General features: G+C 46.6%; 1 protein-coding gene across 4 annotated transcripts in view; it reads left to right on the forward strand.

The window, feature by feature from the left end:
• tarbp1 (TAR (HIV-1) RNA binding protein 1) overlaps window positions 1–17,788 on the forward strand; it is a 243,973-nt gene that overhangs the window by 59,627 nt on the left and 166,558 nt on the right. For all 4 annotated transcript variants that reach the window (XR_005462805.1, XM_038815663.1, XM_038815672.1 and 1 more), the window contains exons 11-12: window positions 9,957–10,056; window positions 12,877–13,055. Coding sequence is in view for 3 of the 4 variants with exons in the window: in XM_038815663.1 (XP_038671591.1) it covers window positions 9,957–10,056; window positions 12,877–13,055 (279 nt within the window). In the remaining variant the exon portion in view is untranslated. The remainder of the gene's footprint in view (window positions 1–9,956; window positions 10,057–12,876; window positions 13,056–17,788) is intronic.

Raw genomic sequence — 17,788 nt, forward strand, 5'->3', positions numbered from 1 at the left:
ATAGCAGCCTTACCCATCGAATGAACCCTTCACCAAATCCAAACCTCCCCCAACACCTCCCATAAGTACCCCCACTCCACTCTATCGAAGGCCTTCTCCGCATCCAGCGCCACCACTATCTCTGCCTCCCCCTCAATCGCCGGAATCATGATGACATTCAACAATCTCCGCACATTCGTGTTCAGCTACCTTCCCTTCACAAAACCTGTCTGGTCCTCGTGCACAACCCCTGGCACACCGTCCTCTATCCTGGTGGCCAGGATTTTTGCCAGCACCTTGGCATCCACGTTGAGGAGAGATATGGGCCTGTATGAACCACACCGCTGGGGGCCCTTGTCCCTCTTTAAAATTAACGAGATCAGCGCCCGCGTCATCGACGGGGGCAAAGTCCCCCCTTCCCACGCTTCATTGAGTGTCCGCACCAGCAAGGGGCCCACTAGGTCCACAAACTTTTTATAAAATTCCACCGGGAACCCATCCGTCCCCGGTGCCTTCCCTGACTGCATCTGCCCGATCCCCTTAACTAGCTCCTCCAGCACAATCGGCACACCCAACCCCTCCACCTGCTCCTCCTGCACCTTCGGGAAAGGAAGCCCGTCGAGGAACCTCTCCATTCCCCTCCTCTCCCCCGTTGGCTCCGACCGGTACAGTTCCCCGTAAAAGTCCTTGAAGACCTCATTCACCTCTACCCCCTTCCGCACCACATTCCCACTCTTGTCTCTCACTCCAGCAATTTCCTTAGCCGCATCCCGCTTGCGGAGCTGATGAGCCAGCATCCTACTCGCCTTTTCACCATGTTCGTACACTGCCCCTTGTGCCTTCCTCCACTGTGCCTCCGCCTTTCTAGTGGTCAGCAAATCAAATTTAGCCTGTAGGCTACGCCTCTCCCCCAACAGTCCCTCCTCTGGTGCCTCTGCATACCTCCTGTCTACCTCCAGCATCTTTCCCACCAGTCTATCCCTCTCGCTCCTCTCCCTGTGTGCCCAGATGGATATCAGCTCCCCACGAATCACTGCCTTCAGGGCTTCCCAGACCATCCCCACCTGAACCTCCCCCGTATCATTCACCTCGAGGTACCCCTCAATACTTGCCCGGACCCTCCTACACACCTCCTCCTCTGCCAACAACCCCACATCCAACCGCCACAACGGGCGCTGGTCCCTCACCTCCCCCATCTCCAACTCTATCCAATGCGGAGCGTGGTCGGAGATTGCAATGGCCGAATACTCGGCCTCCTCCACTCTCGGAATCAGTACCCTACTCACCACGAAGAAGTCTATCCGAGAGTAGACCCTATGTCCGTGGGAGAAGGAAGAGTACTCGCGTGCCCTCGGCCTCACAAACCTCCATGGATTCACCCCACCCATCTGGTCCATAAACCCTCTCAGTACCTTGGCCGCCGCCGGCCTCCTACCCGTCCTAGAGCTGGACCGATCCAGTGAAGGATCCAACACAGTCTTGAAGTCCCTCCCCATGATCAGACCTCCCGCCTCCCGATCCGGGACCCGTCCCAACATACGCCTCATAAAGCCCGCATCGTCCCAATTTGGGGCATACACACTAGCAAGTACCACCTTCTCTCCTTGTAACCTGCCCCTAACCATAACATACCTACCCCTCTTATCCGCCACCACCTCAGATGCCTCAAACAGCACATTTTTCCCCACCAGAATCGCCACTCCCCGGTTCTTCACATCTAACCCAGAGTGGAAAACCTGCCCCACCCATCCCTTCCTCAGGCGGACCTGGTCCGCCACCTTCAGGTGGGTCTCCTGAAGCATTGCCACATCTGCCTTTAGCCCCTTCAGATGAGGAAGTACCCTCGACCGCTTCACCGGCCCATTCAATCCTCTCGCATTCCAGGTGACCAACCGAATCAGAGGGCGTCCCGCCCCCCCTCCCCCGTAGACTAGCCATAGCCCGTCGACTGCCCGCCCCATGCCAGCACCCCCTGCCCGACCCAGTCCCCACAGCGACAACACCTCACCTCTGTCCCCCCAGCCCCCACCAGCTCCTTCCTGACCCTACCAGCAGCAACCCGGTATTCCCCTTTCCCCTCCTCCCTTCCCCCCCAGGCTAGGAACCCTCCCAGCCGCGAACTGTCCTCCATTGTACTTCCGTGGGTCAGCTAACTTCTGCTGACCCCGGAAACTCCCGGCAATAACCCGACCCCTCCCAAAGTGGGATCATCCCCCAATCTATCCCTCCTCCAGGCACCGCTCCAGCGCTGGGAAGAACCAGTTAAGGCCCCGCCTCCCCCCATCATCGTCTCCGCCCCCCCAGCCCCGCAGCACGGGAAACCAGAGGAAAGCCCGCGCTTTCGCACTGCCCCACCACACCCTTCTGACGCAGCTCCCAAATACCAGCCCCACTCCATACCCCCAACCTGACATAGAATACAACAAACCCCCCCAACCCTCCCCGCAAGATACAAAACTCAAACAATGCCCCATAGCAGAAAAAACATAACAGAACAACACCCCCATAAATAACCATGTCAAAATTGCAAAAGTACAAAAAAAGAACACAGCAACAGCAGAAACCAGCAATAAAGCATTACAACCGACCCCGCAACCCCCAACCCCTAGTTCAAGTCCAGTTTCTCCGTCCGCACGAAGGCCCATGCCTCCTCCGGGCATGACGCAGGCCACCGAACGCCATCGGGGAATCAGCGAATATCGGGGAACGCCATCGGGGAATCATCGTGCGAATAAGTTACCCACAGGCGCGCGGGCTGCAACATTCCAAACTTTATCTTTTTCCTGTAAAGCACCTCTTTCGTCCGATTAAATCCGGACCGCCGCTTAGCCACCTCCGTACTCCAATCCTGGTAGATCCGTACTACCCCATTCTCCCAATTGCTGCTCTTCACCTTCTTGGCCCAGCGTAGCACACACTCCCGATCACTGAACCGGTGGAACCTCACCAGCACCGCACGCGGGGTTTCATTCTCCTTAGGCCTCCTGGCCAGTACTCTGTGTGCTCCCTCCAGCTCCAAGGGCAGATGGAAAGACCCGGCCCCCACTAGCGAGTTCAGCATTGTCGCCACGTAGGTTGTCAGGTCCGACCCCTCCACAAGGCCCAAGATCCGCAGGTTTTTCCGCCTCATGCGGTGATCAAGCTCCTCGAAGCGTTCCTGCCACTTGTGGAGTGCCTCGTGTCCCTCCACCTTACTCACGAGGATCCCGGCCTCCTCCTCTCGTTCGGTGGCCTGCGTCTGCAACTCCTTGATGGCAGCACCCTGGGTCGTCTGAATCTCCGACAGCCTTCTGTTCGTTTCCTGCAGAGAGCTCAGTACCTCAGCCTTGAAGTCTGTAAAACAGCGCAGGAGAGCAGCTTGTTGCTCCTGGGCCCACTGCTTCCACTCCTCTGGAGCTCCGCCGGCCGCCATCTTGGATTCCTTCCCCCATTTTTTCTGGGGAGCAGCTGCCGTTTTTTCCCCCTTTCCACTCCGAGTTCGAGTCATGGACTGCGGGGAAAGTCGATCAATACACCTTCTCCCACCGGGAGACGTCGAAAAATTTCCGTTTTGGGCTCTAAAAAGAGCCGAAAAGTCAGTTTAAAACGGGAGCTCCCAAATGTGTGGCTTCCTACGTCATCGCCGCCACCGGAAGTCGTGCTTCCCTTTGTTGATACCCTCAGCTGACCGAGAAGTCTGAGGTTGGGAGGTCAAGGGGGTGTAAAGGTTGGGCCCACAAGTCACAAAAGCTATTCCTTCGCAATGAAAATAATGAAGAAGGCGAAGTAATGCGATGGATGCGGAGAAGACCTTTGATCGGGTAGAGTGGAATTATTTGTGGGAGGTGTGAGGAAGGTTCGGGTTTGGTCAAGGCTTCATTGAGTGGTTGCGGTTGATGTATCAGGCACCAGTAGCAAGTGTGCGGACGAATTGGCTGATGTCGGGCTATTTTAAACTGCACCAAGGGACAGGGCAAGGGTGTCCCCTGTCCTAGCTGTTGTTTGCTCTGGCCATCGAGCCATTGGCTACGGCGCTGAGAGCTTCCAAGAGCTGGAAAGGGCTGGTCCGGGGGGTGGTGGAGCATCGGGTCTCGCTTTACGCGGATGACCTGCTCCTCTACATTTCGGACCTGCTAGAAGGGATGGGGAAGATTATGCGGATCTTAGGGGAATTTGGCCAACTTTCGGGGTATAAATTGAATAAGGGGAAAAGCGAGATGTTCACGATCCAGGCGAGGGGGCAGAAGAGACTGGGTGAGCTGCCGTTTAGAATGGTAGGAAGTAGCTTTCGCTATCTGGGAATCCAGATGGCACGGGAATGGGAGACAACAAGTTAAACTTGTCCCGGCTTGTAGAACAAATGAAGGAGGACTTTACGAGATGGGACATGCTTCCGCTGCCACTGGCGGGGAGGGTACAGACCGTGAAAATGACTGTCCTCCCCAGGTTTCTGTTCGTTTTTCAGTACCTCCCCATCTTTATCCCGAGGGCCTTTTTTAAATAGGTGAATAAGGTGATTTTGGGCGGGTAAAACCCCGCGTGAAGAAAGTGTTGTTGGAGCATAGTCAGGGGGAGGGTGGGTTGGCGCTGCCGAACTTGTGTAACTACTACTGGGTGGCTAATATCGCCGTGATCAGAAAGTGGGTGGGGGTGTGGGATGGATGTTGTTGGGGGGGGGGGGGGGGGGGGGGGGGGGGGGGGGGGGGGGGGGGGGAGCGAGTAGAGGTGGCATCGTGTAAGTACACAAGTGTGGGGGGCACTGATAACTGCATCTCTGCCATTCTCGCCGGCCTGGTACTCCACAAGTCCGGTGGTAGTGGCAGCTCTGAGAGTCTGGGGGCAGTAGAGGAAATATAGGAGAGTGGAGGGAGCGTCTTTCTGGGCCCCGATTTACAACAACCATCATTTTGTGCCGGGAAGACTGGATGGATCGTTTTGGAGATGGCAGAGAGTAGGGATTGAGAGGATGGGAGATCTATTTATAGACGGGAGCTTCCGTAGCTTGAAGGATTTGGAGGAGAAATTTGAACTGCCAGCAGGGAATGGGTTTAGATGTTGCAGGTACGGGATTTTTTGGGAACGCAGGTTCCGACCTTCCCGCTCCTGCCACTACGCGGGATACGGTTCAGGGTAGTTTCCAGAACATGGGTGGGAGAGGGGAAGGTATCAGATATCGACAAAGAACTTATGGAGTCGGTGGAAACTCAGATAGAGGAACTAAAGGGCAAGTGGGAAGATAAGCTAGGGGGAGAGATAGAGGCGGGTCTGTGGGTGGATGCCTTAAACAGGGTTAACACATCCTCATCATGTGCCAGGCTTAGCCTGATACAATTTAAGGTAGTCCACTGGGCACACCTGATGGTGGCCCGGATGAGCAAACTTTTTGGGGTAGAGGACAGGTATGCGAGGTGCACAGGAGGGCTAGCAAACCATGCCCATATGTTTTGGGCATGCCCGAAGCTTGGAGGGTTTTGGCAGGGTTTTGCTACGGCTATGTCAACGATACTTAAAACACGGGTGATGCCGAATCCAGAGATGGCGATCTTTGGAGTGTCGGAAGAGCCGGGGTCCAGGGGTTGAGAGAGGCTGACGTTTTGGCCTTTGCCTCCCTGGTAGCCCGGAGACGGATACTGTTAATGTGGAGGGGCTCGAAGCCCCCAAAATTAGAGACCTGGGTTAGTGACATGGCTGGGTTTCTCAGTCTCGAGGAAATAACGTTCTCCATAAGAGGGTCAATGTTGGGGTTCTCCCGGAGGTGGCAGCTGTTCGTCGACTTTCTCGGAGAAAATTAAAATGTCAGGAGAGGCAGAAATCAAGGGGGGGGGGGGGGAGTTAGGCTATTGTTTCATTGTTGGGGGTGCGAAGAATATGACAGGGATGGAAATATTTTATGTACCATGTTTATGTTGCTGTTATCATTATTATTATAAAAACTACAAATACCCTCAATGTTTTAAAAAAAAAGAAAATAGTGAAGAATTCCAGCAAGGTATGCTTTCTTTAATTATAACCTGAAACAAGTGGAGTTGCAGCCAGACTGGTGAGGCTGGGAGCTGTGACGATAACCTGAACCAGCAGGGGAGCATTAACCAAAATTGGAAATGATGTTGGATTTTTTTTTTAACAATGTCCTGTGAGGATTAAATCATAGAGAGAAAAAGGAATATCTTTACATATAAAATGTAAAAAATCTTAGATTTTAGTACTGACTATTCAATTTAAACCGACAATTTAAAATGATTTAACCGTGTGAAGTAGCAAAAAAATGACATGGATTTTTCCAAAACTTTAATGAGGCCTTATTTTGAGTTCCACATGCAGTTTTGACAGAACATTATAGAAAAGAAGGTAAAGTCATAGGGAGTAAAGGGGCGGCACGGAGACCCAGTGGTTAGCACTGCTGCCTCCGGCGCTGAGGACCCAGATTCGATCCCGGCCTGTGTGGAGTTTGCACATTCTCCCCGTGACTGCGTGGGTTTCACCCCCACACCCTAAAGATGTGCAGGTTAGGTGGATTGGCCACGCTAAATTGTCCCTTAATTGGAAAAAACAATTATTGGGTACTCTGAATTGATATTTAAAAAGTCATAGGGAGTATAAAATGCAGATTCACCTGCACTTGCTTATCTATGGGAGCAGGAGTAGGCCATCAGCCCGAGGAGAGATTCCGAGGAATAAATTTAGACTGTCGTTGGAACCGTGCTGATGGAGAACCTTTTACAAACAATAATCCAGGAATAAATTAATAGTCATAGAGTCAATATGGCACAGAATCAGGCCATTCAGTTGATTCAGTCCATGCCGACTCCTTGTAGAGCAGACTAATCAGTTCCATTCCTTTTGCCTGGACCAGGGCAGATTATGAAGGATATGTTGAATGTAACTCTTGGTTGACCAATTTGCTGGAGTTTTTTGATGAGGTAACAGAGAGGATTGTAAAGTAATGCAGTTTATATGGTGTATATGGACTTCCAAAATTGTTTGATAAACGTCACAGACTGGGCTTGCCAGCAAAGTTGAAGCCGATGAAATAAGGAATCATGGATACAAAGTTGGCTGAGTGACAGGAAACAATGTTGTTGTGAACAGTTGTTGTTCAAACTGGAGGAACGTGTGTTATGTAGTCGGTGCTGGGACTACTGTTTTTCTTTATATATTAGTGACCTGGGCTTGTATGTAAAGGACACAATTTTAAAATATGCAGGTGACTAACTATTGTGATCTGCTAGGAAGATGATGGTGGACCTTGAGGAGGACATAAACCAGTTAGTGGAATGGGTGGGCACATAACAGATTAAATTTAATACAGAGAAGTTTGAAACAATATAATTTGGCAGGAAGAACGAGAAGAGACAATGTAAAATAAAGGATGTAATTCTTAAGGGGGTGCGGGAACAGAGAGACCTGGGGGTATATGCGCATTGCTTTGGCTTCAACTGGAGTAGTGTGTCCAATTCTGGGCACCACACTTTAGGAAGGACATGAAGGCGTTAGATACTGCAGAAAAGATACATGAGTATGGCTGCAGGAACGAGGGACTTCCATTATATGGATAGATTGGAGAAGCTGGGATTGTTTTCCCTGAGAGGAGATGGTTGAGTGGAGAATGGCTAGAGATGTTAAAAATGGTAAACTGTCCAGACAGAAAGATAGGGAGAAACCATTCTATTGGCTGAAAGATTGATAATCAGATGACGCCAATTTAACGTGATTGGCAAACAAAGCAACAATGACATGAGGAATTTGTTAATATGCAACAAGTGGCTGGATCTGGTGTGATCTGCGTGAAAGTTTGGTGGAGGTGGGTTCAATCATGGCTTTCAAAGGGAATTGGATAAGCCTCTTAAGGGATAATAATTGGAGGGTTGTGAGGAAAGAGGGCGGAATTGGACGTACTGATTTGCAAGCCAACATGGGCATGGCAGGCTGAACGGCCTGAATGCTGTAACTGTTCTACCATTCCATGATCCTTTGCAACAGGAGTGGTTAAGGCAGGAGCAGCATGTGGCGCAGTGGTTAGCACTGGGACTGCGGCGCTGAAGACCCGGGGTCGAATCCCGGCCCTGGGTCACTGTCTGTGTGGAGTTTGCACATTCTCCCCATGTCTGCGTCGGTTTCATCCCCACAACCCAAAGATGTGCAGGTTAGGTGGATTGGCCACGCTAAATTGCCCCTTAATTGGAAAAAAAAAAATTGGGTCCTCTAAATTCATCAAAAGAAAACTATGATTGGACGCATTCCTGGGTGTTTCATCACCTGGTCCTCTCCTAACTGTCCCAAGCACCCGCCTCCCCCTCCCCATCACACACCCCCATCGAAAGAAAAAAGAGTGGTTGAGGCAGAGATCATTACAGCTTTTGAGCGAAAATTGGATAAATATTTGAAACAGATGATAAGTGGCCATGTGGAGAAACCAAGGCATGCTATTAATTTTGGAATTATATATCAAATGGGCAACACCGATATAGTTGACCGACTGGCTGCTCTGTGCAGTATGATTGTATAAACTGTCAGAGAATATGTGCTTTTAAAGTTTGTTGTATATTTTGAGGTAGATCATAACTGAAAAAAAGAAATAGAAAAGGAGACAGATTCCCACCCCCCCCCCCCCCCCCCCCCCCCCCCCCCCCCCCCCCCCCCCCCCCCCGCCCCCCCCCCCCCCCCCCCCCCCAGTTTCTAAGAAAACAAAGACAAACTGAGATTTGGAAACCAAAAGCAAATGGAATCTGTTTGAAAGATATAAAGATGAGTCCAGTGGTGCAGAAGAGGCAAGACTGAAGAAGACAGTCCAGATTCAGAAGCTAAGAACAAGTTGCTTTAGCTGTTTCTGTCACTTAAAGATAACAGTGGTGGATCTATGCCTGATTTGAGAAGGTTCTGCAGATGTGTGCCATTTTTGGTGAAGACCATGCCCATGGAATTCTGGTTGTGCACTGCTGTCTGTGAGGAATTGGGCTAAGTTCTATGAGAAGAGCTGAAATTCTTCATGGGGAAGACCAGGTTTTGAAGGTCTTTGTGACGAAGATTGATGGTTTATATGCTGAACTGACTGCTCAGTCAATTCATAAGATCTGTCTTGGTTGTATCTGCAATTTAATGTGTAGTTTATAGTTTTATATTCAATCACAATTTGCCTATTCATGTTTAACTTGCATTGATTCTGGATGTTAGAGTATGGGTTACCTAAGGTAATATTTAATGTTTGCTTTGTTTGACTCTTGTACAGTGAAAAGTCTTTTTTTAACTGTGGAATCTGTTTGTTTCATTCTTATATTCAAGAATTGGGATTTTGTGTTTCCTCATTCAAAAAAAAATTCTGATCTCTACTGAGATCGTAGTAAGATACATGGGTTTATTTGCAGAAGTTCATCAAAAGAGTACACTTGAAGAGTCAGAGCCTCGGGCACTTTACTGTCCTGTGAATTTACTTTTGTTTCTATATAATTATTTTCTACAATAAGTGCATTTCAGCCTCTCTGGGAAATCGGTAGTATACAATGAGATCCCATAATGTTAGACTGTAACAAATGGTGGACTGTTAAGCCTGAGGCACAGCACTTTGTAGTCCCTGTAGATGTGAGTTTCAACTCATAGTCAACGCAAACAGAGCAGAAATGGCAAGCGTTTTGTAACCCATGGTTTCCTCTTTTGACCAATGTCAATACAGGATCTATATCAGCACCATAAATTTGTATAGGGTGCAATCTGTAGAGTCTGGGATACTACAGATGTGGAATGTCATTTGCTTGCCCTGATTTATATTGCTACTTTTCCATGGGGGACAACAGTTTGGCCTTTTCCCTGATGGCTGCATGGATACAAATGCGAAATGGGTACTTAATGACACGATTGGATGAGAGCTGAGTGGTCGGAAGTTCTGTGAGCCACCAGGACGCTTTATTTGAAGATAGAACCTTATTGACCAACCAATTTGAATGCTGCAGGTATGTTCCATACAACAGACATTACAATTAACATCCATTTGCTGTGCTTTCTAGGAGAAAATGCCAGTTTCATGCCAGACTGGTTTGAAGCCCAGCTTGTTGCTCGGATGATTCTCCTTGCTGCCGACATTGAAGAACAATATAGCACTGAAGGGTAGAGTTTGTTATTCTCAATGTGTATTTAGCAATAATCTGAAGCGCAAATCAAAAACAAAACCCATTTCAATATTTTTGTATTTGTGTATTTAATTTTTGTATTCAGTTTATTTTATTAATCTGATATTAGGCTAAGTTAGGCAGCTGCAGAGAGGAGGTAGAATTAAAGCTCATTGGTGATTAAAATGTATTAGTACAGTGTTTAAAAAAAAAAAAAATCCAATTAAGGGGCAATTTCGTGTGGCCAATCCACCAACCCTGCACATCTTTGGGTTGTGAGGGTGAGAACCATGCAGACACGGGGAGAATGTGCAAACTTCATAGAGACAGTGATTCGGGATTGAACCCGGGTCTTCGGCACCATGAGGCAACTGTGCTAACCACCATGCCACCCCATTAGTGCAGTGTTTGATGCATCCTTGTGTCAAATTGAACTGTGAAATACACCCTGCAGCATAATTGTAGATTATTATCATTCTGAATTTTGGTTCTTGGTTGTTCATCACTCACCTGAAGAAGGAGCTGCGCTCCGAAAGCTAGTGATTCCAAACAAATCTGTTGGACTTTAACCTGGTGTTGTAAGACATCTTACTGTGCCCACCCCCTGTCCAACGCCGGCATCTCCTCATCTTGGTGGATATAGTGGAGGGAAAAATCTTGGTTGTTCACCGTACCATATGAGGTGAATATTACATTGTTAAATAGTTGGAGTTTAAGTGGCCCATTGCTTTATATTCTAACAGTCTGTGCGACATTTCCCACTTGCATTCCCATTGTACTTAGCTTCTTTTCTACACCTTACCCTCTGTGCCAACCCCCAGCTCAAGACAAGACATGCTAAACTTGATAGTCATTCTGTAGTTAAACATCAGATATTTATGTAATGCAATACCATTTTGAATAGAGGGGTTACATTCGCTACCGTCTAATCTGTAGGAACCATTCCAGAGTCCAAAGAATGGAATACAAAAATATAATTTTTAAATGCTGCAAGTACAGAGAGAGCAATAAAGGAGAAAAGAGAGGCACTGGTTGGAGGGATTTGGAGGTTCGGGAAAACCATTTTCAAGGGAAGCAAGGGTGGTTCATTTTTTTAAAATTTCAGAACATATGGACAGGGCGAGACCAAACAGCCCCTCCAGGTTGCTCCACCATTCAGTTAGATCATGGCTGATTTGTATCTTAACTCCATATCTCACAGTATCTTTACCTAACCAACTTTCTATCCATCTCAAGACACTACATGCGATCCCTGTGCTTTAACTTTACATATTAATCTGCAATGTGAGACCTTGCCGAAAGCCTTCTGAAAGTCGAAATAAACCATATCCACTAGTTCTCCCTAGTCAATCCCACTAGTTATATTTTCAAAGAATTCTAGTAGATTTGTTAAGTGTGATTTTCCTTTCGTAAATCCATGCTAACTTTGTTTCATTACACTACTGCTTTCCAAATGCTGTGCTATGAAATCCTTGATAATGGACTCTAGCAACTTCCCTACTACCAACGGTAGGCTCACTAGGTCTATAGTTCTCTGTTTTCTGTCAACCTCCCTTTTTGAATAGCAGAGTTCACTACCCTCCAATCTGTAGGAACCATTCCAGGGCCCAAAGAATTTTGGAAAATGACCACCAATGGATCTACTATTTCTAGGGCCACTTCTTCAAGTACTCTGGGATGCAGATTATCAGGCCCAGGAGATTTGTCCACCTTCAATCCCATTAATTTCCCCAAAGCCATTGGTTTACTAATACTAATTTCCTTCAGCTCCTCACTAAAACTTGTGTTTCTCAGAACTTCTGATACATTATTTATGTGTTCCTTTGTGAAGACAGAAGCAAAGTAGGAATTTAGTTCCTCAGCCATTTCATTGTTCCCTGTTATTAACTCCCCTAGTTTTTATCAATCTTTTTCTCTTTACATACCTGTAGAAAATTTTACAGTCAGTTTTTATGTTCCCCACTAGTTTAGTTTCAAATTGTATTTCCCCTTTCTTAATCAATCCCTTAATCCGCCTTTGCTGAATTTTAAACAGTTCCCAATCCTCAGGTCTATTGCTTTTTCTTGCTAATTTGTATGCCTCTTCTTTGAATCTAATGCTATCTCTAATTTCCCTTATAAGCCATGGTATGACCACAGTTCCCTTTCGACTCTTGCACCAAATAGGAATAAACAACCTTTGGAGTTCATTATCTGAGATAATGATTTCTGATCCTGCCATTCCTTGAGTGCCTGCCATTGCCTATCCGCTGTCCTTCCTTTCAGTAATTTTTCCAGTCCATCATAACCAAGTCATGCCTTATATATCACAATTAGCTTTATTGAGGCGCAGGACCCTGGTCTCAGAATCAACTACCTCACTATTCACCTTGATAAAGAATTTTACCATATTATGGTCACTGATCCCCAAGGGTTCTCTCACAATTCGATTGTCTTTCTCATTGCACAACACCCAGTCCAAGATGGCCTGTTCCCAATGTTCCTCATCGTATTGGTCCAGAAAACCACCCCATATACACTCTAGAAATTCCTCTATTGTACTGTGTCTTCATGTCTTAAAATGAAAAAATGCCTTGCAATGAAATGTAAAAACAAAAGCAATGTTTCTATTTGTGTGACTTGTCGAGGGATTGCTACACAACTTTAATTCTCAAACTTTTAGTGTCGCACAACTAATACAGAAGATGGATAAGAGGCTAGAGTAAAGTCTTTGACTTTTGAAAGTTTTGTGCATGAAAGTAGTTAAACTGTCGGAAATGGGATTTTCCTTGCTATGCCTATTAATGACCCTAATTGGTTTTTTTTGCATTTAATTTAGTGTCTTTGACAGCGGGGATCAGAAATCTTTGTCTGCTTTCTTGCATCCCCTTACAGATGTTTTATGGAAACTGAATACTCATGCTTACTTACCTGTACTGAAAGCAGACAAGAGCCTGCAATTGCTGTTGAAGCTGTTGGAGACATCCTCCTCAAAACAGTGCACAAAGAAACCAGAAGGTTGGTTAACCCCTTACTTTAAAATCTTGTGCTACATTAGCAGACATAAACAGTTTCCATTGACTTCAAATAATGTGCTTTCCTTGCCATTTTTCTTCGCTCGCGCTCTCTCTCTCTCTCACACATTCTTTCTCTTTCTCCCATTCTGATGAATGTTTTGCTGTCCTGTTGGATTGCATTTCCATAGCTCGCAGGTGACCATGATTCATGCGAGAGCATGTTCCTGCATCATCTGCCATCCACCTAAGTGTATTTCCAACAGACTGGCAATTAGCAAGCAAGAGCTGGAGTCTGGCTGTTTTTTTTTTCCTACCTGTTCCTTAGCCTGAAGGTGCACTTGTAGTTGTCCTCTCACCATTCTGCCTGAAATCAGAAGACTCAGCACTGTATAAGGCTTGACTGAATAAGGGACTTTCCCAGTCCAGTCCTTATGGCAAAGCTGGGATGGTAAAATTTGGCTGATCTTCAGAACCACTGTGCAGGAGTGGAGTTGGGGACAGAGCCAGAATGTGTGCATGACAGTGTTCTTATTTAGGACTGTTGTGAAAAGGAATCCCTTCAGTCAGAGGGTGGCGGTGAATCTTGGGGATTCTCTCTCCCAGAGGGCTGTGGGGGTTGTCGTTGAGTATGTTTAAGATTGAAATCAATCGATTTCTACATATTAAAAAAAAATCTGGATATATAGAAACAGACATAGAAAATAGAAGCAGGAGGGGTCCATTCGGCCCTTCGAGTCTGCTCCGCCATTCATTATGATTATGACAGATCTTCCATGTTCAATACCTACCCCCATATCCCTTTAGCCCCAAGAGCTATATCTAATTCCTTCTTGAAATTACACACCTCAACTTTGGCCTCAACTACTTCTGTGGCGGTGAATCTCACAAGTTCACCACTCTGGGTGAAGACATTTTTCCATACCTCAGTCTTAATCCCCTTATCCTCAAACTTTGTCCCCTAGTTCTGGACTCCCCCACCATCAGGAGCATTCTTTCGGAATCTACCACCCTGCCTAATCCTGTTAGAATTTAATAAGTTTCTATGAGATACCCTCTCACTCTTCTAAGCTCCAATGAATATAATCCTTAACTGACTTAGTCTCTCCTCCATAAGAATCAGCCTGGTAAACCTTCGCTGCACTCCCTCCATTGCAAGAACACCCTTCCTCAGATAAGGACACCAAAACTGCACACACTACTCCAGATGTGGCCTCATCAATGTTCTATACAATTGCAGTAAACCATCCCTATTCTATACTCAAATCTTCTCGCTATGAAGGCCAACTTACCATTTACCTTCTTTACTGGCATGCTGTACCAGCATGCTTACTTTCAGCGACTGATTCACGAGGACACCCAAGGTCTCGCTGGGCATCCACCTCAATTTACACCCATTCAGATAATAATCTGCCTTCCTATTTTTGCTACCGAAGTGGATAACCTCACATTTATCCACGTTACACTGCAACTGCCATGCATGTGCCCACTCACTCAGCCTATCCAAATCCTGAAGCATCTCTGCATCCTCCTCAAATCTCACCCTCCCACCCAACTTGTATCATCTGCAAATTTGGAGATCATACATTTAGTTCCCTCGTCCAATCATTAAATATAATGTGAACACTTGGGGTCTCAGCACAGACGGAGCAGAATTTGTAAGGAGCATCCAGGAGGGTTTTCTACAGCAGTATGTAAATAGTCCAACTCAGGAAGGGGTCATACTGGACCTAGTGTTGGGGAATGAGCCCAGCCAGGTGATTGAAGTTTCAGTCGGGGATTACTTTGGGAATAGTGATCACAATTACATAAGTTTTAGAATACTCATGGACAAAGACGAGAGTGGTCCTAAAGGAAGTGTGCTAAATTTGGGGAAGGCCCACTATACCAAAATTCGTCAGGAGCTGGGGAATGTGGATTGGGAGCAGCTGTTCGAAGATAAATTCACATTTGATATGTAGGAGGCTTTTAAAGAGAGGTTGATTAGAGTGCAGGACAGACATGTCCCTGTGAAAATGAGGTATAGAAATGGCAAGATTAGGGAACCATGGATGACAGGTGAAATTGTGAGACTAGCTAAGAGGAAAAAGAAGCATACACAAGGTCTAGGCGACTGAAGACAGACGAAGCTTTGGAAGAATATCGGGAATGTAGGACCAATCTGAAATGAAGAATCAAGAGGGCTAAAAGGGGTCATGATATATCTTTAGCATACAGGGTTAAGGAAAATCCCAAAGCCTTTTATTTATATATAAAGAGCAAGAGGGTAACGAAAGAAAAGGTTGGCCCACTCAAGGACAAAGGAGGAAAGTTATGCGTGGAGTCAGAGAAAATAGGTGAGATTCTTAACGAGTACTTTGCATTGGTATTCACCGAGGAGAGGCACATGACGGATGTTGAGGTTAGGGATAGATATTTGATTACTCTAGGTCAAGTCGGCATAAGGAGGGCGGATGTGTTGGCAATTCTAGAAGGCATTAAGGTGGAAAGTTCCCAGGTCCGGATGGGATCTATCCAGGTTACTGAGGGAATTGAGAGAGGAAATAGCTGGGGCCTTAACAGATATCTTTGCAGCATCCTTGAACACAGGTGAGGTACCGGAGGACTGGAGAATTGTTAATGTTGTCCCCTTGTTTAAGAAGGGTAGCAGGTATAATCCAGGTAATTATAGACCAGTGAGCCTGACGTCAGTGGTAGGGAAGCTGCTGGAGAAGATACTGAGGGATAGGATTTATTCCCATTTGGAAGAAAATGGGCTTATCAGTGATAGGCAACATGATTTTGTGCAGGGAAGGTCATGTCTTACCAACTTAATAGAATTCTTTGAGGAAGTGACAAAATTGATTGATGAGGGAAGGGCTGTAGATGTTATATACATGGACTTCAGTAAGGCATTTGATAAGGTTCCCCATGGTAGGCTGATGGAGAAAGTGAACTCTCATGGGGTCAAGGGTGTACTAGCTAGATGGATAAAGAACTGGCTGGGCAACAGGAGACAGAGAGTAGTCGTGGGAGTTTCTCAAAATGGAGAACTGTGACCAGTGGTGCTCCACAGGGATCCGTGCTGGGACCACTGTTGTTTGTGATATACATAAATGATCTGGAGGAAGGTATAGGTGGTCTGATTAGCAAGTTTGCAGATGACACGAAGATTGGTGGAGTAGCAGATAGTGAACGGGACTTTCAGAGACTACAGCAGAATATAGATAGATTGGAAAGTTGGGTGGGGAAATGGCAGATGGAGTTCAATCCGGGCAAATGCAAGGTGATGCATTTTGGAAGATCCAATTCAAGAGCGAACTATACGGTAAATGAAAAAGCCCTGGGGAAAATTGATGTACAGTGATCTGGGTGTTCAGGTCCATTGTACCTTGAAGGTGGCTGGGCAGGTTGATAGAGTGGTCAAGAAGGCATACGGTATGCTTTCCTTCATCGGAAGGGGTATTGAGTACAAGAGTTGGCCGGTCATGTTACAGTTGTATAAGACTTTGGTTCAGCCGCATTTGGAATACTGCGTACAGTTCTGGTCGCCACGTTACCAAAAGGATGTGGATGCTTTGGAGAAAGTGCAGAGGAGGTTCACCAGGATGTTGCCTGGTATGGAGGGTGCTAGCTATGAAGAGAGGTTGAGTAGATTAGGATTATTTTCATTAGAAAGACAGAGGTTAAGGGGGGAACCTCATTGAGGTCTACAAAATCATGAGGGGTATAGACAGGGTGGATAGCAAGAAGCTTTTTCCCAGAGTGGGACTCAATTACTAGGGGTCACGAGTTCAAGGTGAGAGGGATAAAGTTTCAGGGAGATATGCATGGAAAGTTCTTTACGCAGAGGGTGGTGGGTGCCTGGAACGCATTGCCGGCGAAGGTGGTAGAGGCGGGCACGATAGCGTCATTTAAGATGTATCTAGACAGATACATGAATGGGCAGGGAGCAGAGGGATACAGATCCTGAGAAAATAGGCGACAGTTTTAGATAGAGGATCTGGATCGGTGCAGGCTTGGAGGGCCGAAGGGCCTGTTCCTGTGCTGTAATTTTTCTTTGTTCTTTGTTCTTTGATTATACCACTGCTTTCCATGTGGGGATAGTGCAAGAAAATGGTGTGGAAGTAGATGGTCAGCTACGCACATTGTCTAACAGAGTGGGCACAAAGGGCGTAATGGCCCACTCCTCCTACTTCTTACGTTCTTAGATTCTTATTCCCACTGTTTCACTTGCACTCATCTGACGAGAGTTGGGGTGGGTTTGTGCGGGGTGACAAAGCATCCAGTATCATCTCTGGTATCATGCACCGCACTGAAGATGGCCCTTGCCCCTGTCTCCATGAGGTAGAGATGTAGAGATTTTAGTTGCAGCAGACATAAGAATGTGGCATGAAAAGGGTATTGACAGAAGAAGCAAAGTTTCCCAGAGAGCCAGTCCTGTCTTGCCAGTAGCATTTCCCAGCCTTTGGCGAAATTTCTTCCATTATGCCCGGAACTAATATTTCCTCTGGGACTGTGCTATTTAAAATTCACAAGTTGTTTTAATATTCTTAAATATCCTGCCCCTCCCCTAAAATGTGTGGACAGGAGATAACGCAAATAACTGTCACCGCATACTTAACTCATCCATTTTACATTTTCGCTATTGTCCCTGGATACCAATTTTTCAAACAGTTGGGAAGTCGCTTCTTCTTTGTGATTTAACGAGAGGTCAAAGTATTAATGAAGCAGGGAAGGATAATTGTAATGCTTTCT

This window comes from Scyliorhinus canicula, chromosome 1 (assembly GCF_902713615.1).
Source record: "Scyliorhinus canicula chromosome 1, sScyCan1.1, whole genome shotgun sequence".
Lineage (NCBI taxonomy): Eukaryota > Metazoa > Chordata > Chondrichthyes > Carcharhiniformes > Scyliorhinidae > Scyliorhinus > Scyliorhinus canicula.